The sequence below is a fragment of the Manduca sexta genome, chromosome 3 (assembly GCF_014839805.1).
Source record: "Manduca sexta isolate Smith_Timp_Sample1 chromosome 3, JHU_Msex_v1.0, whole genome shotgun sequence".
In the NCBI taxonomy this organism is placed as follows: Eukaryota; Metazoa; Arthropoda; class Insecta; order Lepidoptera; family Sphingidae; genus Manduca; species Manduca sexta.
The window spans coordinates 8,315,099-8,342,669 of NC_051117.1; the positions used below are offsets into that span (position 1 = coordinate 8,315,099).

A 27,571-nucleotide genomic window follows, 5' to 3' on the forward strand; every position below is an offset into this window, starting at 1 on the left:
CAGTAGGTTATGTGTCTCTAAGAACCATCCAAATATTCAATTTATGCTAGTAGTACTTAGATAAGCCGGGCTATTAATGACTATGTATGCAAAATTCAATTTTTTTTTTGTATGTGCTCGTCAGTGCGACCTCATTGCAATTACTGTACATGGAGTAGGGTCTAGAGTGTCGACTCACGAAGAGATGATTACCTCTCGCCAGTCGACACAATTATGTCGGCCTGTTTATCCCTCTGCCGCATTAAAATGCCGCATTACTGACCCCGAATCCTCATTTAATACATAATCTTATATCACACCTTTCGAGTCTATTTTAAAAATTATGTTTCACTATATCTATATCGAGGAACACAGAAATAAACCGAGTATCCGCGTAAACATCGCAAGTGCAACCTACGCCAGTCTCCCCGGCAATATGCGATCCAGTGACGGCTTTACATACCCAGGCGCCGGGGGAATATTTTTGACGGCATTTTTTTTAATCACATTTGAGAAATATTTGTTGCTAAAGTAGTATATTGTATCAAGTGTGAAGAAGTTGCAAGATATCTGCGATAACTAGTTGACCGTGTCAATAAAGCTGTTATGATGAGAGAATAACAAAAGAGAAATCTACAGGAATATCAGTTAGTTATTGTTTTTAAATTTATTTATTTATTTTCTCACACAGTTCTTTCCAGAAATTTTCCATAGCAACAATGTGGGGTAACTATCATTAATATAAAAATAAAAAAAAATTATAGAACAAAAAAACAATATTAAACATTATTAAAACGTAGATTAAAATAAAACATAAAATTAATAAGTGCTTATTATTAGGTGTAAATAACTAAATCTTTTATCATCAAAATCTATATATAATGGCATAGACCATTTCCTGTCGAAGATTGATTGATATACAAGTCAAAATGCATCAAGCTACTGCCCCCCTCTAGGGCCTAAAGACCCAAGCAGCTTTCCCTGAGCCGGCCCTGTCGCGATCTTCACAATGCCGACATTGCGAACGTGGGCCGACACGCTCGGCGCGCGTCCAAAATATTTTGTTATTTTTCGCGATTTCCACGCGTGAGTCGCGACGCTTTCCCACCTGTTGGTACTGGGATATTGAAAGGGATACTGCGGATTGATTTATCCGTTAGTTGACGGGACGTGTGGATGGGTTAATATATTAGGTTTTTTCGTAATTCACGTGCGGATTTTCAAGCAGTTTTGTAAAAGAAATTCTAGTAAACCTAGTGATGTAATAATAAGTACATACGATGTTGGATATTTTGTTGAATCGAAAAAGTTTTTATTAGTTTTATTAGTTCTTAAATATGTTTGTTAGTAAGTATAGTGAATTAAAAATTGAGAAGCATGAGAGGATTGGTGGGAAATAATGCAAATATAATTCCATAAAGAAGTCGTGGGTACAACTAACCTCTGTATTTTTATGCTTTCACTTCAAAGTAATATTTCATATACGATCAATATAAATAACAATCATCTGGCATCAAAAGCATTAAAGACGTAACGCGTTACATATGAAAATTGCCTTGAATTTGTATGGAAATATGCAATTTTGTAATCGCGTGGGTCGTGGAAAATGTATCATAATATATATCAACTCGAGAATTCGTATAAAATGGAATGCTTGTATAAGTACGTAGAGATTTCTGCTAGATGACGTTTAAGGGTGTTGGCTAAGAAATGAACTTCTGGTAAATGGAAAAATGACTACCTCCGTAGCGTTAATGCATACACGATACGAGTGCGACTATCACGCTGAGGTCTAGGGTTTGAATCCTGGATCGAGCCCAAAGAGATCGTGCGGTAGAAGGCGTGCGACTACTGCGCTGAGTTCCAGAGTCTGAATGCTGGAACGGGCCAAAAGAGGTCGTGCCATTGAAGGCCAAATTCGTGCAATTGAAGTATCATATTTTTATGCTTTTGTATATGCAAAATTTTTACTAATATTATAAAGCTGAAGAGTGTTTGAACGCGCTAATCTCAGGATTTACTTGACAGATTATGAAAACTTTTTCTCTAATAGGACACTACATTGCTCCCGTGTGCTATAGGTCTTTGTCAAAGGAAAATATTTATCCCGGAGAAACTTTTATTGGTGGACGAAGCTGCAAGCAAAAGCTAGTATTAAACATCTCTCTCTCTTCAGTTGGACCTCTCTTTACTGAGGATCGTGATCCCGTCCAAGCTCCAAGGTATTAAACATACGATCCGCTTAATGTAGGTCACATATTTCATACAATATATGAATATTCTCTAAAATTACTTTAGAGAATATTCATATATTGTATGAAATTGTTGAAGGCTCCACAAGGGTCTGACTTGATTAATTATAACGGGGCCCAACTTGAACTAGGGGACATGTTTCGGCAACTGTTGATGCTCTAAGCGTTATTTGATTACTGGGTCATGCACAATACACTGGAACAAGGTTAGGTTAGCACATAGGTCACTTTGTAGATAAAACTATTTTCAATGTCGGAACCGATTTTATTGCAGTTTGTGATAGAATATTTTTAATAATCTCCAGATATTTTCGCTGTACAATCTTATAAGTTACAATATGCTAAGCTTTTGTAAAAAAAACTAAATTTTTATTTTTTTTTGCTGCACACAAAATATTATAAAATGTATAAAATAACTTATATCTATGTTCGATTTAGTAAAAACGTGGAACTCTTAATTCAAAAACTGTCTTTTCCCTGGTAGGTAGGTTCTAAAATCTTGTGTAATTAACGTAGACTTCGGTGTGTATAAATATTTTTTTAACACTTGATTAGTCAAAAATAGTTTAATGATTTTTTATGTTTGCCCTAATGTTTCACATTGAAAATGAGATCCATAAATCTATTTTTGAAATAAAACTTTCGCACCGAGTCCGTCCCGTGACAATGAAGGGTTGCAAAGTCTTTGAAACGTCGGGAGAAAATTATAATAAAAAAGAAACAGCGATGAAATTCGAAAAGTAGTTTTATTCGGACATAAATAGCTTTATTTATACAAGCACGGGAAGTGAGTAGGGCCGAATAGAATGTCGACTAACGGTGATAACCCCTCGACAGTCGACACAATTATGCCGGCCTGTTGGAACCGGATATACATAAGCATATCCCGGAACGCGACACTCTTACGTGGGCCACTATGTCGGATTTTACCACGTTGTTTACGATAGTCGTTATCCAGGCGGATATAAAATATATCCTACCACCAGCTTTATAGATCTCATCTTCAATGTGCGCCACGGTTGAATTTAATTTGATTCTTTTACCCTCTTGTTCCTTCGCTTGCGTGCGGTCATGCGGTCCACATCGCAACATCCCCGTTGTGTGTGGACCGCATGTTTCTACTAATTATCAACTTGAACAAGGAATACAAGCTCTCTACACGAGGTTTCTAATGATTATTATTAATGGGAAAAGTTAGAACTTGGCTTTATTTAGTATCCAGACGGCTATAAGATTTTCTAACTATTCATGTCTTTATTACATGCATTTACTAGTTTTTGCTTGCAGCTTCGTTCGCGTGAAGAAGATTATAGCACTTAGGAATAATGTACATTCCTATTAGTGAAAAAATCTGAATCTCTTTAGTAGTTACTGAGATTAGGTCAAATAAACAAACTAAAAATCTCTTCAGCTTTATAAATACTAAAGTGACAAATATTATAAAACCAGGCGGTGTTCCTGGCTTTGCTTGCTTTGGCTTTGCTACTGCTATGTTCTGGTTTGAAGGACATTGTAGCCAATGTAACTGTTGGACATAATAAGACATCATGTCTCAGGATGGCGAGCGCAGTGGAATACCTAACAAATCTTTGTAATTCAAGGTGGTGGATATTGTTTCTACTGTTAATCGGTTGTATCGCTTACCATCAGGCGAACGACAAGCTCGTCATATCATTCAGCAATAACACAACAACTATATGTTGAGAGACACATGTGCAAATTATAATTCCTAACCAAGAGGGACTTTCACAAGCGGCGCTGCTAGCAAAAACTAGTCTAAACCTACACAGCATATAAGAAATCATAAAGTAGCCGTTAACAGGCGTGACACGATACCAATTTGTCCATAGAGTTAGCTTAATAAGGATGTTTATGGTTATGGGCCGTATATGACGTACGTGGCCATACTACATTCATATGTATTAAAACTAACATGGCTATCGTGCGCATGCATGTCTGTATATGTGTATAATTTTGGATATGTATGTATTCCGTGTAATAAAGCAAGGAATGTATGTCTACCTATATACTAATATTATAATGAGGAAAAGTTTGTTTGTTGGTTTGTAAGGGCTTATCTTTGTAACTACTGAAGCGATTTTGAAAATTCCTTCACTAATAAGAAGTTATATATTACTCCCGATTTTATTAATCAAGTTTTTATGCTAGAGAACTTTTTCACACGGCCGGAGATGCAGGCAAAATCGAGTGTTATGTATACCAATCAAACATGCCAAATACTTGTCTAAAACCTAAATAGTTTAATAATTCATTTTGCGATAAAAAAACAAATGCGAATAGAATGGAAGTTAAAATATACACTGTATTATGTAAATATATCTTATAAGTCACAGATAATGTAGAAGAAAGATTGTAATAACCTCTCATTCCACTGACTAATTCGATCTAAACAACATACTAAAAGTAATCTAATAAAAACCCGTGTGAAATGTTAGTGTTCAAAAATGTCTCGTGCGTGCGACGTCACGTGTCGCGTGGGCCGTATTCAACGCTAATTCAGTAGCGTTACGGTTCATTATAATTTAATGAGTCATTTAACTAGACATTGGACAATACTGAGTGTTGTGTGATCAAATGTTGGAACAAAATATAATGTTTTTGGCTAGGATAGGCTTGGGCGATGTTTTTGTTTTGAGATAATAATAATATCAAGGTAATTAGTGTAGATAGTTACTTCAAGGCAGCGAAAAGATTGGGTATAAATATTATTATGCGTGTCTAAAATAAATCATAAAATCACTTCTATATCATTTTATTGACCTATTACTGTGTCGGGCCTCCTAAGCGAGAGGTTTAGGCCTTAGGGTCAAGCTACGAAATCCACCGTGAGCGGTTTTCTGAGCAGTGATGACTGAGTGAGACAGATATACAGAGGAATAGGAAGGATGCCTGATAGAGACCAGGGCAAATAGCACCGTTGAGCCGCTTGCCACAATGCTTGTCGCTTAGCCCGCTTTCGTGGCCTGGCCCTTAGTCGGTAGTCCACCACGCTGGCCTAGTTCGGCTTGGCAAACTTCACATATCTTTAAAAATTCTTAGGCATATAGATTTCCTTACAATGTAAACCTACATACCATAAAACGAACAAATAATATGTCGCAAAAATATGTGACGTCACACGTTCAGTAGGCCATATTAAACGCTTTTTCACTAACGATTAGGTTTTCAATAAATATGTAATAATAGGTTTACAATTTTTAACTATTCTTCATGTGAGTTATTTTTTTTTGAATATATGTATTAAACTTTGCAAGACTTGCATGGGCTGGCATAGGTTAACTTAATGCTTCCATGCCTGCATATTTTATTACGATGTTGTGTTAGTTTAATTTACTGCGCTTGAAATCGTATTTAAATCAAATTATACACATGTTGAGTTTTCCTAACTTGGGCTTACATATACTATAAGTTATATTTTATTATTATAATCGTAGTGTTAAGCTGGAAAACCTAATAAATAAAATATAATATAAACTGACTGAATTATTCAACTAGACAACACTAGTGTTACGTGTTCGCGTGGTTTTATGTAATATCCCGAAACGTGTCGAAAACACGTGCGACGTCACGTGGTGGCGAGCGGGCCTAATTATACGCGGATTTTGAGAGGGAAGATTAAGCTCGGGATTATAAACGATCCCGGTAGCTATCTGCAGATCAATATAATTTTATTATGACTTATTGTAGATTTATTTGGATAATTTTTAAGGAGTAAGTTTATTATTAAAATTTTCCTCAGTGTTATCATTGGTATAAGAGCACTATTTAAAATAAAATAATAGTCGTAAATGCTGAGTGAGACGTGTGGCGTTTATTACTCGAAACAATCTGGAACGTGTGTAAGCGCCTTTAAAGTATCTATGCATTAATATGTATAGTTAATATAACAAAGTCCCCAAAAGCTGTATCTGTATGTGATCGATTTTCTCAAAATCAACTGAACTAATTTTAATACGGTTTTTACTAAAATGTAGTGCAATTCTTAAGGAAGGTTTAGGTTGATAGTATATTACGGTTTTATGTAAATTGACTGAAATATAACGATTACTGTTGAAGCGGTCGCAAGATTGTAAAAAAATCTCGTAGGTCGCGATTTAGGCGGGAAAATCTTTGACACACTGATTACCACGCGTGCGAAGCCGCGGGCACACCTAGTATAATATAATATGATGTTCTATTACACGAATCACTGGTATTAAATGGAAGCTAAAAGCACATTCAAATAATCTATACGAATCATAAACATATACTTTATATCGAACTGTGAACGAACCCTTATCGAATAAAATCACTTTGTTGACCTAGAAACTATTGTCAAACACTGATTAAAAGTTCTGCGAAGAAAAAAACTGTGGTATTATGGAGAAAGAGCCGGTCTGAATGGAGTTTGGACTACATACTTTATATAGAAACCGTTTGGTATTAGAAACAACTGGGTGTAAGAAGTATACACTAACGGCTAGGGATGTCACAATTATATCTGAGAATATATAATCGATTTTTAAATTAATGTTGCCTGACGACTTGACTGCCTCGGTGGCGTAGTTGTACTGCATGCGCGGTACGACAGCGTTCTGAGGTCCTGGGTTCGAATCCCGGGTCGGGCAAAGTGATATTTGGGTTTTCTGCTCAATATCAGCCCGGAGTCTGGAATTTGTGCCCGATATGGAGGAAGTCTTGCCCCGCTATCGCATCATGGGAACACAGAACACACTTGGCGAAAAGCGGGTGCCCTGGTTGCGCCTCGGCATATCCCTTCGGGGATAATTGTGCTTTTTCACGTAAGAGAAGTCGCGAGCTAGTCAAGTAAAATAAATGGAAAATGTAGGTTTAAATCGATTCACAAAATCTATATAAAATCGATTTTTCATTCCGATTAGATCGATACGTAATATCAGTAATGCATCCCTTACCGACGTCGCGGGACAAAAACAAACCAGTCGGAATGTTATCGTATTGCGGATTTATTTATAAACATTTACAAGGCGCGACCGGGGCTGGCGGGGCCGGGGGGCTCCGAGGGCGTGGCACTCCGTTTTATATGCTAACCTATTCATGATATCACGGGCTTGTTGTTTAGTAATGAGTGTCGAGGTGTTGAGGGTTCGAATAATGGTGATTCCTTGTTTTGAAGTGTGTTGTGATCGCAGTTCCATACACCAAAAAGATTAGTTCCGGGGTAAATAGTAGCTGATATCATAATCGGACATGGAGCATCACATCATGGGCATTTGAACTGTTTTATTCTCAGAACATCCAAGCATCATACATTTTCGCTTTTAGAATATAAGAAAACTACTATGGCGGTAAAGTTGGAGGACGTAGCTTTGCTCTTATGAAAACTTTGCAAATGGCAGTGCGGAGTGTTCTGTTTTGAGTAAATCAACAATAGACTGTCTCTGGTTCCATGATACCACCAGTTTGAAAAAAAACAGATCGAATTGGCACAGTTGCGAAGGGTCAAATTTTCCGAAAGTAAACCCAACATTACTTATAGGGTATTAATGATATGCATAAATGAGGTCTGCAAATCGTTCTAATGTATAATTAGATTTTATATCAATTACAAAAGGGAAGCAGGCAGGAATCGAGTTATAATATGGACCCTTCGCCATTAATGTGGCAGTTTCGTACTTCGGCTAAGATTTAAAAACATGCCCTAATATATCATATATGCAGTCTTACTTCGAACCTTGTTTTAGCGTTAAGAGGTGGTTAAGAATTGCTTAAATAGCTGTCAAAAACATCACCGGGTTCCTAGTTTAAACCTTATTAAGAGGCAATATGGCGGGTTTTGACTTACAGCAGATCGAGTAAATTTGTGTTTTAACTAAGCATAGTTTTACGAAATTTTTATAAGTAAGACTGATGATTGCTAAATGAAACTTCCTTAGCATTACGATTGTTTATGACGACTTACGATCAAGTGACCCACTTTAAATCCGTGTCACACACGTGCTATACGATTCTATCACAATCCGTAATCAAGAATTATACAATGCGTTTCACTTTATGAACTTGCGAAATGTTTGCGATCTCGTTACGTCGTCGGCGTACGTAAATATCTTCTTTTCTTGATATTCTTTACCGACTTAAACTTCATTTTTATGAGAGTACAGATGTTAAAATATTAAATATTATTTACTGTTTTTATTTTCATTTCTTTTTATACCCAAACTAGCTTTTGCATGCGGCTACGGCCGCGTGTCAGTTTTTCGTGTAAAAACTTTTACACGCGGTAATACATAATTTCCTGGGATAAAAATTAGCTTTCAGCACTCAGGAGCAATGTAGATTCCTATAAGTGCAAAAAAATATTTAAAGATGATTTAGTAATTTCTAAAATAATAGCTCAGACAAACAAACTCTTCAGCTTTATACATGTATGAGTATAGATGGTTTGCGAGTGACTCGTTCAATATTATTGACTAGTCCTAAGCAGTTGTATAATGTAGAATTTTCAATCGTAGCAGTCTGCCCGGCACCGTTTCCTTCCACCCGGTTTCCTCATAAGACATTCCATTATTCAGTAATTCCATTGGCTACAATGTCACACACTCGCACAACTGCTGGCTTCAGAAATACTATTACAAGTCTACACAAACCACTTCTGCCCTATGGAATACGGGCATGAAAGAATGCTGCCATGGTCAACCCTGCCTGTCGTAAAATGCTACTAATGGAGTTCATTACGGGTCATTTGACGTACAATCGAGGTTGTTTGGTCGTCAAGTGACCAGAATGTGCAGACAAACGTCTCGCCTCCCATCGGCTTCAAATGCGTCCCAGTATACCAACTTCCTATACCATTTATTTTTTGCACTGCACTTGATGGTAAGTGGAGTTGGGGTCTAATAGAATGTCGACTGACGAGAGATGATTAGCCCCCGGCAGTCGACACAATAATGCCGGCCTGTTGGAACATTTACACCGATCAAATAACATAAACACTTCCGCACTCGGGTGCATTCGCGTCAGCTTCTCGAACGTTAGCGCCATACGTTATCTGCCGGGTGTTTCGCATACATTTGACGTGAATTAAAATGAGCGGCGGTGGATTTATTGTTTCGGGTGGTGGGAGAGCAGGGGGTTGCGGATGCTCTAGATTTATGAGTGGGCGTTTTGCATATTTTAATATCACGTGTTTAGGGGTGTTTGTTCATTCTATAGGGGTTATCACCGGTTTTATTCAGAGCTGGTACGTAGGGTCGTTTAGTAATTTCGTGATGACGAATATAGGTAATAAAAGACATATAATGTATAACTAGACTTTGCGTGCGGGCCCTGAAAGGCCTTCCCTCCAATAAAACCCAGTAATTTGATATATTTTTACGGGATAAAATGTATATAATTTTATTCAGAATTTTGGTTTTGAATATGTACTAAACTTAAAGCATTGTTTCAGCAAAATGCGTGCAGTATGTCTGCCTCGTAGGCATAGTTGTATTATGATACGACTGCAGCGCTGAGGTCTCGGGTTCGATCCCCGGGCGAGCAGTGATATTGAGTTTTTCTGCACAGTATTAAATCGGAGTCAGGAATTTGTGCCCGATATGGCGATAGGCTCGCCCCCTGTCTCATTATGGGGCAGAATGTGGGTGCACTATTTGCGTCCCTGCCTACCCTTTTCGGGATAAAGGCGTAATATGTAGTTATGTTTTGTTATAGTATAAGTAATGGCAGTTGATATTTGAATTGCTAGCGTAGTGCAGGACTAAACATTAAAGTAAGTTTTCAATCAATCACATAATGTAATAAATTTCTTATTGGATTTTATCCAGTTCGAACCTCAGCCTTCCACACTTCATGTATATAAAATTAGATACTTGTCAATATACCATCAGATTTTTATAATAAAGTATATTTCGAACATTTATTGCATGTAATATTAATATGTTAATTTAACTCTTAAAATGCATTATTGTATTTTCTTAAAGCATAATTATAATGAGACCGCATATTAATTATATAATTTGCATAAAATTATAATTATTAAATGACTGTTCATTATTGTTCATGTTGTAAATGAAAATACATTTTTCGGTTTAAAGCTTTATGTTAACATAGCTTTTACCCGTGTCTGCGCCCGCGTCCGTACGCAGGAAGAAGTAGCCTAGCATTAAAAATAATATAGTTTTCTCGCTGCTGTTCTATACAGGGTTATTTTGATAATAATAAATTAAACCGCATACTCATCTTTCCATCCTTTTGTAAGCGGCGATAGCCTAGTTGGGTGTGGAACGGTCTGCCAAGACGAATGTCCGCAGGTTCAAATCCCAAGGGCACACACCTCTGACTTTTCTAAAAAATCATGTGTGTATTCTTTGTGAATTTATCGTTCGCTTTAACGGTGAAGGAAAACATCGTGAGGAAACCTGCACATCCGAGAAGTTCTCTATAGGAATTTCGAAGGTGTGTGAAGTCTACCAATCTGCACTAGGCCAGCGTGGTGGACTAAGGCCTAATCCCTCTCAGTAGTAGAGGAGGCCCGTGCTCAGCAGTGGACAAGTATATAATACAGGGCTGATATTATTATTATTATTATACTCATCTTTACCTCTGTTAACATTGTGCCAAAATTTTTATTCAAATCCAAATTTACAATTAGACTCGAGTTCTGATATCATGAGCGACACTCCGTACACAACCACAAGTTGTCAATATTGTCCATACGAAAGTCAGTTTGAATGGATTGCAGTTGAATTCAGTTGAACGCAGTAAATGTTCGGAACGCCAAATCTAGTACGTAGTACATAATACATATCGATGGACCGGAATGAGTTTCTTGACAAGGGAAATGTTCAAAGCGAATTTATGTCGAACTGAAGTCTATCAACTGTTTAATATTTGATGAACCCCGATACTTTCGGTCGGCGGGCGAGGCCGCGCCACTCCGTGTGAAGTCGACAGCTTTGTGCCGTTTCAGAACACTAAATGATGAATCATTATGATCGATACACGGTCGTGTTTGTTTTGCGATGAATGATTTATTGTAATGTTTGGACTAGCTTGCGCTCGCGGTTTCGTCTGGAAGTCCTTTTTTTAGAATAAAATTCCTACTTTCTACTAAGTCAATTAATATTGTGATGGTATGGCAATGTTTGATGGATTGAATTGATTTGGATGGATGAATATTGATTTGTATCGAAATAAACGTATTGTATGGATTTAGACGAAATTTGGCACAGGCCAAAACAAAACAGAATAGTTTTTATCCCAGAAATGACGCTGTATGATTTTTTTTTCACGGAATTTTCATGTGAGTAGATTTGTCGGCAAAACTAATAGACATAAAAAATAATAGGTATGTGAAGTTTTTTCACTGTGAGCTAATTGCCATTACGCACAATAGACTAGCGTGGTGGACTAAGGTCTAATCCCTCTCAGAGGGGGCCCATGCTCAGCAATACTACAGTATATACAGATCTAGTATTAATATCAATAAATGTTATATGCCTAACAATTGTACAACTATATCCAGGAAACGCTAGCTCCACCCATTTGTGAATTCGGTTAGTAGGCAAGGTGAGCCGCGCCGGCCCGCGCCCTCTGCCGAAACGCGCACCGATGAGGTAATCCTAACGTGGCGGTTTGCGTTTACCTTGCAGTTATTCCCTGTGGTAAAGTATTCCCCGGGGTTTCGTAACAAGGCGTTGGTAATGTTGCCAATGTAAGTTTTCGGTTGTGAAGTTGGGTCCCTTGCTGAAAATGTTATGTTTAATAAGTGGCAGCGTGTCAGCCGCGTATTGGCTAGTTCAGAGTTCGATTTTCAGATTAGCAAAACTTGTGTGCGTTTTTAAAATCTTAGGTTCTATGTTAGAGCAAATTGCCAAATTGAAGAAACATTGTATGTTATTTTATGTATTTGGGAAAAATAACTTGAAATATTTGGTAAGTTAAATCAACAAAACACGAAACTTGTCAAGGCTTTGTGTTCTAGAATATTTATTCAAAATTGCTTGTTTGCTACGTCATTGTTTACATGAGTTACAAAGATTCCCCGTGGAATCTATATTATATTTCTATTTCATAATACAGCCGTTTGAGTGTCTCGGTTGTAACATCAAGTTTTTTTATTTTCTCGTACAAACGCGAAGGTAACCCGATGTGCGCATCGGAAGAAGTCGTTAATTTTTATCGCCATATTATTACTCATCCAATATTATTGGACGAATAAGAAGTGCTTTTAAATTTTATAGTCAATATAGTCTTTGCGGAGTCTACTTAGTTTTTTCTTTTAAACGATACGTCACAGTGACTCCACTGCACCTGATAGTAAGTGGATTGGGGTTCAGTAGAATGTCGGCTGACGAGAGATGATTACAGCTCGACAGTCGACACAATTATGCCGGCTTGTTGGAACCGGATATACACAGGCTGATCCAGGAACGCAACACACTTACGTGAGCCACTATGGCTTGGGTATGGGTATTAACATGGGTATTAACATGGGTATTAACATTATGGGTTTTAACAACTTGTGTACAGTGGTCGCTATCCGGACGGATATAAAATATATCCTACCAGCAAAGCGGCACCAGCAGTGTTAGATTTAAGGTTAGATAATATGCTAAGGATTATAGATACAGACAGCATCAAGCATTTATCCCCAAAGGGGTATGCAGAGGCGCAACCAGGGCACCCTTCGCCCAGTATGTTCCGTTCCATGATGTGATAGGGGGCGAGCCTATCGCCATATCGAGCTCAAATTCCAGACTCAGGGCTGATACTGGAACAGAAAAACCCAAATATCACTTTGCCCGACCCGGGATTCGAACCCAGGACCTCATAGCGCTGCCGTTCAACTACGCCACCGAGGCAGGATTATAGATATTTTCAGTAACATTGTGTGAAAACCAAAGAGTACTTTATGAAATGTTACATAGGCGTCATTTAACATAGCAGAGGTAGGATGATTATCCCTATCTATCCTCCAAACCTTGGAGTCTGCATGAAATGCACCCACGCCCACCGCCGTATCTATTTCCGTCCCATGACCTTTACGCGTGACATTTACGCGCCCTTAGCCGATTTATTGAGATTAATCTCATGTTTGATCTCCGTTCATCCTGGATTATGATCTACTTCATTAACGATACAAATTAGATGACATTTCGCGTTGTAATAGTGTTTCGTGTTTGCGATAGTATAAAAACCTTCGTTGGAGGTCCTTAAATAAATAAATAAATTAGGATTTGTATATTATAACTGGGCATAATAAGATTTAACATTTCATGTCTCAGGATGGCGAGCGCAGTGGAATACCAAACAGTACTTTGTCATTGAAGGTGTTGAATGGTGTTTCTACTGTTTATGATCGTATCGCTTACCATCACGCGAACGGCAAGTTCGTCTCTTTATTAAAAGCACAAAAAAAAAACGGTCAAGTGTGGCTGTATTAATTTCTCTGTGTAATCCTTAGGGGATGAAAGCGTCAGCTTTATTTATACAGTGTCCTTCGTCACCGTACACAGCAGTTCATGTACCCTGCTGCTTGGCAGTAGATGTAGATGTTACAATGATAGGTCTACCAAGTCGGAGCATTATACGACCTACATTTTTGTTTTTCAATATTTTTTTATTGTCTACCATATTTTTTTATAAGTACCAGTATGGCAGAGTGATCACCTTATGGTAAGCGAAGAAATGGGTTCAGACTGAATGTCGATTAACGAGAGTTGGTTACCTCTCGGCAATCGTCACAAGTATGTCGGCCTGCTTGAACTGGATATACACAGCGTGACCCGGGCCGTGACACTTACGTGAAGCCACTGTAGTGGGTTTACAGCCCGTGCACGGTAGTCCCTACCCGGATACAAATATCCGACTATGAGCAACTGCACCATGTTCGCTCTGGTAGTCATCCAATAGACTACTTAACGTTTGTTGATTTGTTCAAGCTTCAACCTCACTATTTTATTTTCATTTCTATCCCCTCACAAGTATCTATGCGAAGTTCTTAACTGTAATGTTTGTTGTTACAGATGCCAGCAAAGCTTCGAGAACAAACTTGGTGCGCATCCGAAGATCGGCGCTGGGCAAGTCGGCGCCGACGCTCTCAGTGCATGTCGTGAGTATCACTGTGTGTTAAAGCGAGATCCTGTATATTAAAGTAGGGTCGGCTTTACTCAATCGAGCGTCATGGTCGTCTCTTCCGACCTCCGACCTACTGGTCCGACGATAATCGTAGGATCGCCGGTGGACGCTGGATGAGGAAAGCGGAGGACCGAGCAACGTGGCGCGCTCTAGGGGAGGCCTATGTTCAGCAGTGGACAGTTGTAGGCTGATGAGATGAAGTCGTCTCTTCAGGTGAAGTTTTAAATCACAACAGTTTTCTCCTAATCGTTGATGTCTCATCCTTTCCCAGTGACTGTCCTGAGCCGAGGTCTTAACGAGTTAGTGGTTTGCCCTTAACATTGTCACTTAATTTTTGCGAGCGCCTAAAGCATTCACCTAAAAGTCCGATGTGTTTCAACTCTTGTCAGCGTAACAACCGTAAGAGTTAAGACATGTCAATTTTTTTTTCTGGCAGGCCTTTTGTAAATGATATTCAAGTTTGAGACACTGGCTCCCTGTCTGGGTCCTTGGCTCTTTAAGATTCAGCGCCCCGGATGACCACCAGGCCGGCTAAAAATAAACCTGCTACCGTAATAATGCCTATGGACTATGGTGGCCTTAGCATAAGAGCCAATATTAACTGACACGAACGAGAAGTAGGTAGATATTGATTTTCATTTCGGATACAAAGAGGATAATAATATACATTTTACACCATGTCATTTTAGGAATCAACCCAAAACCACAATAAGGATTACTAGAATTACACACATATATGGAATCCTTCAGTACGGGAAACCCAAAGTCGTGATCAAATGTATATTAATGTAAATGTAACAAAAGGCTGATACACAAACCGGCACACCTTCGTAGAATTTATATTAACGTGGGCGGGTTGTGCAAGCTTCTACTACTTTAGACTAGTTTAAACTCAATTATCTATCCATGTATATAAAATTATTGTATGTATGTATGTTCCCTGATTCCTTCCTGACCGATTTCGGCTATGGCAGCCAATCTCAATGGAGATCAGACAGGTACGCAGGAGATATAATATTATTACCGGACTATGAGAGTGAAGGAATAGAAAATGCACCTGCGTATTGCGGACACACTTGTGCTGTAATATCTCTTGCGTACCTGGCTGATCTCTGTTTAGATTGGCTGTTGTCCGAAATTCGGAGAGGCATTCACTCTGGTCGAACCAATAAACAGGGTTGCAACTGGTTTGTGTCGACCACACTGATGGATCAATGAAATTACTTAAAAATGATTATCACTAATATTTTACAGAAATGTACTTACCAATTAGATAAGAGTTAAATGACTGAGTAATTAATTCAAAATAACCATTATTGATTTACCCCAGTTGACAGTAAGATGTAGATAATGTTATTAATTTATGAATACTTATGCTCTTGCGCAACGCGTTTCATAAACTTGTCAATAACTTTATTAAACGTATAATTGTAGATTGTAATGCACAACAGCGGTTTAATTGGCTTATTATACCTAACAATGTGCGTCATTCCTGCCGTCCCTATATCTATATTATAAGTAAATATGAATACGAAAGTAACTGTCGGTGTTTTAAGCTTTCACGGCTGAACTACTGAACCGATTTTGATGATATTTGGTATGGAGATAGTTTATGACCCTGGGAAGGACATAGGATACTTTTTATCCCGGGGAAATATATAGCGCGACTTTTATATCGAAAAAACTTTATCACGCGGGCTGATCCGTGAGCAAAAGATAGATAAATATGAGATTTAATCCAAGATCTGTAGTTTGTCTCGCGTTAATATTGAAAGCTGTATTTGAAAGAAAGAAAGAATACAATACAATACAATTTACTGCGACGCACACAAACATTTATTTCTTTAGACTACTTTTGCTTTTTAAAATAAGAAACCCGATCTGTTAAGTGTGCGAGTCCCCTTAATGTAAGGAAACCGAACTAGTGTGTGGATGTCACCCCAATACGTATGCTAATGGTAATGTTGTTCGCAGAAAGAGTCGTGCGCGGTGTCGCGTCGGCCGTCCAGGCTGCCGCCGCCGCCCCCGCACCACAGGCTTTCACTCGTGGTGAGTACTGAAATTGGGGGCTTTGGATTAGAAGACAATTTTTTATGTCCTATGCAAACGATGTTTTTGAATAGCTATTGACGCGTTTCCAATGCATTTTTTTTATTTTTTACTAGCGACCCGCCCCGGCTTCGCACGGGTGCAATGCTGATACTAAATACACTACAGAAAAACTGTGAACGTTGTATATAAAAACATAGCGGCCCGCTCTGGCTTCGCACGGGTATAATATAACAAAATAACAGTATTTCTCCACTATTTAATGGATGTTATTATTATACATATAAACCTTCCTCTTGAATAAAATAAAAAATAACTATTAAAAAAAATCGCATCAAAATCCGTTGCGTAGTTTTAAAGATTTAAGCATACAAAGGGACATAGGCACAGAGAAAGCGACTTTGTTTTATACTATGCAGTGACTTTTATTCAAAAGTGACATTATGAACCTAATTTGGTTTGTGTGTGATGCACAGATCACATCTCTAACTTTTTGCAATGGTTCTTATTGTTTAAACACTCTATAAATAAATTTATACGCGCATTAGACCTGATGCAGTTAGGGAGAACGTATTTTAATTTCTTTGTATAGAAAGAAATACTCGTGTATTAAAAGCGCACGTCTTCGCCGCTCTTCCAAAAGATAACCTGACCAAGAAATAAAAATCTGGCGCTACTATGGTAAAATATGGAAGTAATTTATGGTGACAATGAAATGAAAGTATTTATCGGATTTTATCGCGGTTTTATATAATATTATTTTTTCCCGACGTTTCGAAGACTGCAGCCTTCATGGTCACGGAGGGGACTGAGGTATTGGTCGTCCGAAAATTTGTCTAACATTCGCGTAAACATAAATTCTGGTGACAATGTTAAAAAGAAAAAGCCAAAATGGCGTCCCCAAGCATATTTATTTTCGTGGTAAGGTTATACTCCGCTTGCAGTGGCTATTATAATGTTTACTTCGTGTCAGCACGTATCATAACACAAACACAGGTCACATGTTCAAGTTGTAATCATGAAATGACATCTAATTTACTACAACATGATTGCATATGATAAATAGATATCAACGTCTGCTAAGCTATCATATTATGATTCCGGAATGTTCGCAGCAGTGCCGAAGGGTTCATTATAACCCGATTTCTGCTGATTTCCATTTATGTAGAATTTATTTATCACAAATAAAATGTAAGTTTACAATACTGTGAGCGGCGATAGCCTAGTTGGTTGTGGGACGGACTGCTGAGACGAATGTTCGCAGGTACAAATCCCAGGGTTGTGTGCACTCTGACTTTTTAAAAAATTATGTGTGTATTCTTTGTGAATTTTCGTTTGCTTTAACGGTGAAGGAAAACATCGTGAGGAAACCTGCATATCTGAGAAATTATCTATAGGAATTTTCAAAGGTGTGTGAAGTCTACTAATCCGCACTGGGCCAACGTGGTGGATTAAGGCCTAATCCCTCATAATAGATGATGCCCGTGCCTAGAAGTACGACAGTAATATACTGGTATTATTTATTATTATTATATTATTTATTATTAATACTCCAAGCGAACGTCTCATTTATTACTCAGTTTAGAAAACAAAACAAAACGAAAACAATGTAATACAGTAGTGATACAAGATTTACCGAACGTCCTTCGCGGGACCGCAGTAATTCAAAACTCATCGCGTTGCATAACGCCGGCCTGCGGTCTGCTAGGGCTGGCACGCGAGGCCATGACTCATTGTTTATATTGTGTTCACGTGATAAGTGGTTTCTTTTAGACGCGCTGAAAGGTATCAATAATGCGGTGGATAGCCCGGTTACGATGAAAGTGAATTTAAAAAAGGCTATGTTGATTGCGTTGTTAATAGCCGAACGAAATGTTAGCGATTCGTCATGGTATTCTGTAAGAAAGCAAGAAAGTTCGAATTCTGCGAATTTTAAGTGTTGTGTATTAATAAATCCTTGTCAATACTAATGTAAATTCGAAAGTTTGTTTTTGATCTTTTGTAATTTTTTATGAAGCGACCGTGCTGTAGGCCTTTTTTAATATTCCTGAATAAATCTTACTAACACTACGTTGAACGCTCTGATGCTTATTCTAGTATAGTAGATGTTTGTAGGTAATAGTATTTACTTACCACTAGACAATTTACTCGCTTGCTCTCTTATTAAATATATTATAAAGAAAACCATCAACCCTACCAATAAGGCGCAGTGAAACGATCCGCCGTGATTACAGATCGCGAACGATACAAAGGCGCAAATGATAACTGTCGAGTCGCGATGCAATCATTAGGTGATGTAACGCGCGTAATCCCTCATTACCTTACACCGTGGAGGTCGGCACGCTGTCACGTGACGTTACCGACGTGCTGTTACGGGTTTGCGTTTTCCGGTTTAGTGTGGATTATATAATTTGAATTAATTTATGTGTGAATTGTTAGACGTAATTTATGGTATTAATTTTATTGACTTTTTTTCGTTTTCCGGTATCCGGGAAAAAATCACGGTCACAAAAATTCAAGTTTAAGGTATATTGCAAACCTAGCATGATGTAAATTTTTATCACGTTAAGATAGTGGGATAAGGGACTGAAAAATGGGTATTGTAAAATAAAACATGTTGAGCTAAAATGGTGGTTTTTTGAATCAAGGTTTAAGTCGTTATTGTTATTGAAATTAAGCAGTTACACAGTGCCCAGTGCAAGTTTTTGTATCGGCATTGTCAATTTAAAAAAAAATATGCTATAGCACTTTAACGCTTTCATATCGATTTTCACCTTAACCACCCGGAAACCGGAATAAATTTCTAAAACTAGTTTTAATATGTAAGAAAGAAATCATCTATTTAATCACTTTCCGGCATGACATAGCCACTTAGGGTTGTCCGTTATTTATTCGCGCCAAAACAATTTAATGGCGTCACTCGTCGGGTGTTGATTAATGCCCATGTTTACACACATCGCGCCGGTAATGGACCACTGTTTATCACCACCCGCGTTATCCAAATAGAGGGGGGAGGTAGGGGGGGCTATGTTTTAGCGATACGTTAACTAAGTGTGTAATGAGTTATTTGTTGTTACATTCTGAGAACTATAGGAATTAAGTATGTAAAGTCTGTTGATCCGCACTAGGTCAATGTTTAAAACTTCATTGGTAGAAGAGGCTCGTGTCCAGCAGTGGGCAGCAGTGGTGAAGGGTCCGTATAATTCGATTCCTATCAGCTTCGCTTTATGTAGAATCTAATTATCATCAGAACGATTTGTAGACCGCATTTATACATCATCATCGTCAGCCTACAGCTGTCCACGTATACATACACTTATTCATATTGGTACCTATATGTAGTGTCGGGTTTCCTTTTGGAAAATTTAACTTTACGCAACTGGTGGGCAGTACATAATAGCGAGCTGCTGTTATAATGGGACGTTAGATACAATAGAGGTATCATATTGAATTGACTAACACATATTGACCTTAAAAAGTTATAATCCGCGTCTTCTGACAAAGTGACGTTTTGTCTTTCACTTTCCGATTTTATTGCCATGATAATTATTTTCCAAAATATGCCTATAGCACTCCGGTGTAATGTAGCTTCCTATTAGTGAAAAGATATTCAAAATCGGTTTAGTACTCCCTGAGATGTCTTTGTGAATTTATCGTTCGCTTTAACGGTGAAGGAAAACATCGTGAGGAAACCTGCACATCTGAGAAGTTCTCTATAGGAATTTCGAAGGTGTGTGAAGTCTACCAACCCGCACTAGGCCAGCGTGGTGGACTAAGGCCTAATCCCTCTCAGTAGTAGAGAATACAGCGCTGATATTATTATATTATTGTTACTCCCTGAGATGAGCACGTCCAAACAAACTCTTCAGTTCATTTACAGTCAAATACAGTCTCGTATTATTTCAGTAGGGTATCCTACAGAAATAGATAAACACCTAATAACAGTCTGAGTTCAGCGTTAGATATGGAGTTAACGAGACCAGTGTGGCGATCTTTGGCTCACGTTCAAGAATTTTAAGCATTGCACGCAATCTTGTTATACCATCGCGCTGATCATCTTGGGTGGTGGGTTCGGAATAAGCTGTGGTATGCAGGAGGGGGGGGGGGGGTATAAAGGATTGTGAACATTATCGTCTCCTATTTTGTAATTGAATGATGAACAAAGTATTAAGAGACGAACAGAACAAATTATTACTAAAAATATGTATATGAAATTAAGGTTCTTAATCCAACACAGTATCCATTCATACGTAATATATACATAGAAGAGAATAGACGAGTAAATTAATTAACAATATTACAAATCAAAAATTGCAAAAAAGGATACAAGCAAACTCGATCAAATGTGGAAAATAATTCAGAAGAGGCAAGTATCTAAATTATCAACAATAACAATTAATGTCTTCCTGTAGATGTGTAGTGATTGACAAAATATATGGATATCGGAGATTGAAGCAAACTTATTATTTTTAACAGTATGACCATGTGTATATCCATCAAATTCCCTGTTCCAAAAAGGTAATTTCTCAAAAGTCCGTAACACTATTCTATCATTGTGAAATAAAAAGTCGTCAGTTCCAATTGATCAATTTGTTTGATTTAAAGACCATAAAACAAATCCTCAGGACACGCATCACAACTCGCTCACCTCAACTGAGAGTCCAAGGTTGCGCGAAGATTTATGAAGAGAAAAACAAAGCCCACAGTTATGTACAAAAATGGACGCGTCAACCGGCCATTAGATGCCGAGTTAGAATGTAAGGCCGGTCGCACAGATGCGCATTTTAGTCGTACGTAAACGCACGAGTTTTGTCGTGCGAATTGTGAACGCACTGGTAATGTTGTATGTGTTTTAATAAGTTGGGTTGTGTGGTCTAGTTGAAATTGATAAATGAAGTACATTAGTAGGTACCCAGGTTATTTTTAAGATGCCCATAATGCTTGTTCCATTTGACTGCATATAAAAACAACTTAACGACGTCCATGTTGGATGACGCATCTCTATGTAGTGCTTCGTATTCAGTTTGCGTTACAGTATGTCGGACATTGGCAAGTGTTGGCGAAAACGTACGATTCAATTTCGTACAAAATGCGCCAAACTGCGCTAGGCCTTATCGTCGACGTGACTCATAAAATAAAGTCAAAGATCTGAGCCAAGGTGACGCGTTATGGGCAAAAAATGCTGATGTTTTGGACCGCGGTCTGGTTGCAAATGTTTATGAATTATGCGATTGTGTTTGTCATCGGTTGCAACTTCAGTCATGATAGTGATCTTGAGTGTTCATGATGTCGGTTATGCATATTTAATTAAGTAATTATAGTACATAGAAAGTCCTTTAGTAATACAACAGTGCTCTGTTGCTTAGCGGCAAAAATATACATGTTGAGTTACTTAGAACAGGTCAAACATACGAGAGACCTGCCTTTACTGTTTAAATGTACTTGCATTTCCAGATAATATTTATTTTAGACTACTAATCTAAAACTCTTTTTTGTTATGACTCGGTAATGTGGCTTCACTGCACCTGATGTTACCGAAGTGAATTCACCAAATGGCTACCGGCAAAAGATACAAGAATCCCCAGACGGTGGGCACAGCCATGCCGGCCTGTATAATTGCTTCATGTCCCGCTTGAAGGACCCCAGTTATAAGGAGGGAACTTTGTGCTGGCAAACCATTCCACTGCCTGATGGTGTGGGACTGATATGAGTTTCTGAATCTCTCGGTTCGTGCCAAGATGGAAGACACCGTCAAACTGTGGTTACGCAAGCCAGCACACGTGGTTCTGGGAAGGAATAGAAAACATTGCAATTTTGTTTTAAATTACTTGTATCATGGTGCCCTCATCAATCCGGCCATTTATGTTACCCACGTCACCGCGTTTCACAAGACCAATCACATCCTCATGAATTATATATAACATCCGAAAGGTCAACAATATTTATAACAACCATTTCGCAATAAAAACTTATAAACCTAATGTTGTCAAGTTTATCTCTAAGAAATCGTTAAGTTTCGCCGAGTGGAGCGGAGTAATTAGAACTTCCTAGGGAAAGTGTGTTTGTCAGTAGTTTTGATGGCTTCGTCCAACTTTGGAGCAAATATTGTTATGATTGGATCTAGTTAATTAGTAGTGACATCTTTACTAATATATACAAGGCGAGTTTTTGTTTGTACGTGGTAGTCTCTAGAATTACAAGCCAGATTCTTTTACAAATACGAATCTCAACTACCCTTGAATTGAGGTTATTTTTGACAACCGATTTTATTGCAACCGGAACCGCGAGCAGAAACTAATAGTTAACAAGTTCCATTCCATGTGAGTCGGTCTGAACTGATGTCTATTTCTGCCGCCAAGAATGCGCAAGCGCTGTTTTCCGGTTTGAGGGACATCGTAGTAAGTGTTATTACATGTAAATGGGCATTATGAAACTGTGTTGTCTCAGAGTAACGAACGCAGTTCAGTTATGCACATTATGTTTGTGTATCATCTATGATACAGTCAGTTGGTTGAGGACTGAAAGACACTCCTAGTAGGTGATACGATCGCCAAAGGAATTGTATCTCAGATTTGGGTTAGGAGTTGGGATCATTCATGTCAGTGGTGAAGGATGAAATTTTCTGAAAGGGAATCCAACACAACATATAGGTACTAATAAGCATAAATGCGGTTTGTAAATCATTTTGATGAAAAGGAAGCCGGAAGGAATCGGGTTGTATGGACCCTTCAACATTGATCCATGTGTGTAATTGTCTAGAGTTATAAATTGTATAAACTCTGGAATAGTTTGCTTATATTGGTGTTTCCTTCTTACACTTTGGAGTTCTACAAGGCAAGTGTGAAGAAGCAACTAGGCAGTCTAGCATAATTGACGTGCCGATCGTTTGGGGAACTATGGGGCTCGATATTTTGCTTGGACTGTACTTTACTTTACTCCAGCTGGCTGCAGTGAAGTCACTATACCGCGACTGCGTCAGTGGCGCACGATACGAGTATGTCTACTGCGCTGAGGTCCTCGGTTCGAATCCTGGGTCGGGCCAAAATAATTGTGACTGGGTTTTTGGTTGGTTGGTCCTGCGCCTTATCCCTCTCTGGTCATGTCCGATTGCCGTTTCACCAGACTATGAGAGTGACGGAACAGAGAGTGCACATTGTGGATTGCACACACTTGTGCAATATAATAATTCCTGCGTACCTGGCTGATCTCTGTTGAGATTGCCGTGATCAAAAATTCGGCTAGGAGCATTTCATTTCATACCGTGATAATAAAAAAAAGATTTAATAGTAAAATGGATGGATATTGTTATATTCACATGAGCATCAAAGTCGCTACGTCGTCAACCACCGTCCACTGTAGCATTGAAGTTATCAGCTACATAATGACAGCATTTTAACGCTTCATTAAGCTGTCTAATGCCGTTTAGACATTCAATCAATTCAGTCCACGTCATACGGTTATTAAAAAGATCTCGTCTGCTCACTTGTCATCGTGTAGATTGCTGCGTATGACAAGATAAACTGGATGATATTTCTTGGTGTTGACCGCGGATGCACTTGCGTATGAGGCAATTAATGCTTCAAATCCCTAAATAACTGCAGTAATACCAGAAGTTATTTGTACGACGCGACGTCAGCATTATATACAAAAAAATATATTTTTGTTACAGGGGTAAATTACCGGAACACAAAGTAGTTTGTGTTAATCCAAAGCATGGTCCATTCTCGAATTTATATTATTATTTATTAGATATCCGATGTGCGTAAGGGCCTGTGCTAATGACTTTAAACGCATTAAGGACTAGGTTTGTTTCTCATATGCGAGGGTCCGTCAAGATAGCTATTATTGTAAGTTTTTTTCTGACACGAACCACAGTTTAAAGAACCTTATATCTAATATTGTTAATGGTAAACTAGTGAATGTATATCCTAAAGTTTGGCGAGGGGATAGGAGACATTTTTATATTGAAAGGTTATTTGGTGGACGTTACTTGTATTCGTCTTGATGGCGAGCGCTGTGCACGAGCCATAATGGCCCACGTAAGTGTGTCGCGTTCCGGTATCAACCTGTCTATATCCGGTTTCAAATAGGCCGGCATAATTGTGTCCACTGGCGAGAGATAACCATCTCTGGACAGTCGAACTATCTGGATCCCTCTCCATCAGTGCAGTGGAGTCGTTTTGCCGAGTTCGTTTAAAAAAAGCTTCTGCTAGATGATTATTAGGCATAACAAAATTTTCACACATTTCAAAGACACGGAAAAGTCGACTCAATGTCACATAAAATACTTTCTAAATTACAACATAAGCCACAAATCCAAAGTCAACACCTGCCGGATAAACCCTCGCCTTGATAGTGCAAGGTCGCGGGATCAAATACAAGTGACTTTTGTAACGTTTACCTACTAATTCAGTAAATCTTTTAAAGTCTCCGAGTTGGATAATCTCCAATGCGGAAGATGTAATGTCAAGTGTATTATTAGATATTAGTATATTTCAGATTTTTAGGCAATTTAGTATTTACTGCAGTATAAGTCAAAAGTATCTGAAAAAAGCTATTGTTTTCTTTATAATAGTAGATAAATATTAAAAAATAGAGCAATCTTATGTAGAAGTAACGATCGTCAATGAGAAATTTAAAAAATTTGCGCTTGCATTACTGACTGCCATTTTCAATATACGATCCCAATCGCTTTTTTCGATCTGTCACAAAAATGGACCAATTAGAACAAAGAGTTATTTTGTTTCGTTCATTCTTAGGATCGGATTGAAGATCGAGATTGGGATCCATTGTTGAAAACGGCGGTTAATGAGCGGGAATGGAAAATAGAAACGACGAGGCCGTTTAGATTTTTGGTAATCAAAAAAATAATAGTAAAATTGCCTCTCATTTAGACAAGGTGAGAAAATATTTGCGTTCATTAATTGTTACTTTACACTGTGTAGAGAATAAAACGGTGTACCCCCTTATTCATAGACGTTTTTTATCTAAGGACGGAGTAAAGCTGTGATAACAAGTCTGTTTCTCAGTGCTGACGGCATAGCAGCCTTCGCAGTGAGTAGCCATAGGGCCGTTGTGATTGGCTTATATTGTTGTATCTCAAGAGTGTCTACAAATCTATACTATTATATAAAGCTGAAGAGTTTGTTTGTTTGTTTGTTTGAACGCGCTAATCTTAGGAACTACCGGTCCAAACCGAAAAATTCTTTTTGCGTTGGATAGCCCTTTGTTCGTGGAGTGCTATAGGCTATATATCATCACGCTATACCCAATAGGAGCGGAGCAGTAATGGCTAATCTCAGGAAATACCGGTTCAAACTGAATTTTTTTTTTTGTGTTGGATAGCCCTTTGTTCGTGGAGTGCTATAGGCTATATATCATCACGCTATACCCAATAGGAGCGGAGCAGTAATGGCTAATCTCAGGAACTACCGGTCCAAACTGAAAAAATCTTTTTGCGTTGGATAGCCCTTTGTTCGTGGAGTGCTATAGGCTATATATCATCACGCTATATTCAATAGGAGCGGAGCAGTAATGGCTAATCTCAGGAACTACCGGTTTGAACTGAAAAAATCTTTTTGTGTTGGATAGCCCTTTATTTGTGGAGTGATAGAGGCTATATATCATCACGCTATGACCAATAGGAGCGGAGCAGTAATGAAACATGTTGCAAAAACGGGGACAATTTATTAGTTTTGAGAGCTTCCGTTGCGTGCGTTGCGTAAAGGGTTAAAGTTATGCAACAATGATGTATGACGGGATTGTTTCTCTTAAAAAGTTCTAAAAAATATATTATAAAACAAAGTCCCCCGCTGCATCTGTCTGCCTGAACGTGTTAAACTCAAAAACTACCCAACGTATTAAGAGGAAATTTGGTATCGAGACAGTTTGGGACCCTGGGAAGAACATAGGCTCTCGGGAAACTACTACTTTTATAAGGGTAAACTTTAGCCTGAAAAACTTTATAATGCGAGCGGAGCCGCGGGCAAAAGCTAGTTACATTAATAAAATCAATTTGTCTCATTATGTATAATGGTATGGGAATAATTTCGCATCCCCATCACATTATGGGATGAAAAGTAAGCGCACAATAGGGTACCGGACTCATTTTTGTTCTTAACAATTATCAAATATTTACATAATATAAATTATAACACCAAAGAAATTATTAAAATCCAGTGAAAAATCAACAAGTTATAAGCATTTGAATTTCGGTGGAAGGGGTAATTAACAAGAAACAGAAAAGAGACAAAATATCCACATGTGACGTCATCGGGAATTACGACGCGTGCGAAAGAAAGAGATGAAGCGATATCCCCACATCGCGCCCACTTCTGCACATTACAATATTTTAAATATGAATTACTCGCTCATTTTTTAACCAATTGTTATGCTGTTTTCGCAGAAGTGCTTCTTTTTCGTATTGAAAGTCATTACACATAGAATAATGTGCAAAATCAAACATAGGCCGGTCCCCTATTTGTGCTGTCTGCAATACAATACCTGACTGTGTATTAATATTTTCTCATCTTGATCCCAGGTGGGTTCCGGAAGATGCAGCTCTCCAGGCACAGGCCCTCTGTCCCCCGCGGAGGGTCCACGCTGGCCTCACATGCACCACCCCCACCCGCTGCACCACGCGCTTCTCTCCTCAAGCGTGAAGCGCGGCAAGGAGCTGTGAGTATCCGCACTGGTTACAGAAGATTGTGTAGAAACTTCTAGAATGTCCCGTGATGTTTTACCTCGGCTAGTTCAGATGTGAAATTTCAAGGAATTCTGTTGGTATTTAGACTGTTGGTTTCAACGTGAAGTAGGTGTTGCTTGAGAATGGCGGAGGTGTAATTTTTACTAATGACAAGATTTTCATCCTTAAGAGATAAGTGATTTAGTTTAGTATTATACAACGTACAAAGGAATAAATTTTGCAGCAATTTAAAACATATTTTGGCAATAGTATATGGAAGAAAATTGGTTTCTTGTCGGTTCCTGCGTCGAAAGGAGCTAGAGTTTTCCTTAAATAATGAAAAAAAAAAAATGGATTGCAAAGACAAAGCTATCCGTTCAACACTTTTAAAGTTCTCTAATCTGGGTTATTTACTAGCGAGAATTGACGTGAAAGTAATGTAAGGAAAGGCCTATTATAATTTTAAACTTCAAACTTTTCTATGTTTTGT

General features: G+C 38.3%; 1 protein-coding gene across 3 annotated transcripts in view; it reads left to right on the top strand.

Moving 5' to 3' along the window:
* Positions 1–27,571, top strand: part of LOC115442953 (microtubule-associated serine/threonine-protein kinase 3) — an 86,278-nt gene that overhangs the window by 23,570 nt on the left and 35,137 nt on the right. For all 3 annotated transcript variants that reach the window (XM_037439455.1, XM_037439449.1, XM_037439454.1), the window contains exons 2-4: positions 14,237–14,322; positions 16,323–16,397; positions 26,938–27,074. In XM_037439455.1, the coding sequence (XP_037295352.1) occupies positions 14,237–14,322; positions 16,323–16,397; positions 26,938–27,074 (298 nt within the window). The remainder of the gene's footprint in view (positions 1–14,236; positions 14,323–16,322; positions 16,398–26,937; positions 27,075–27,571) is intronic.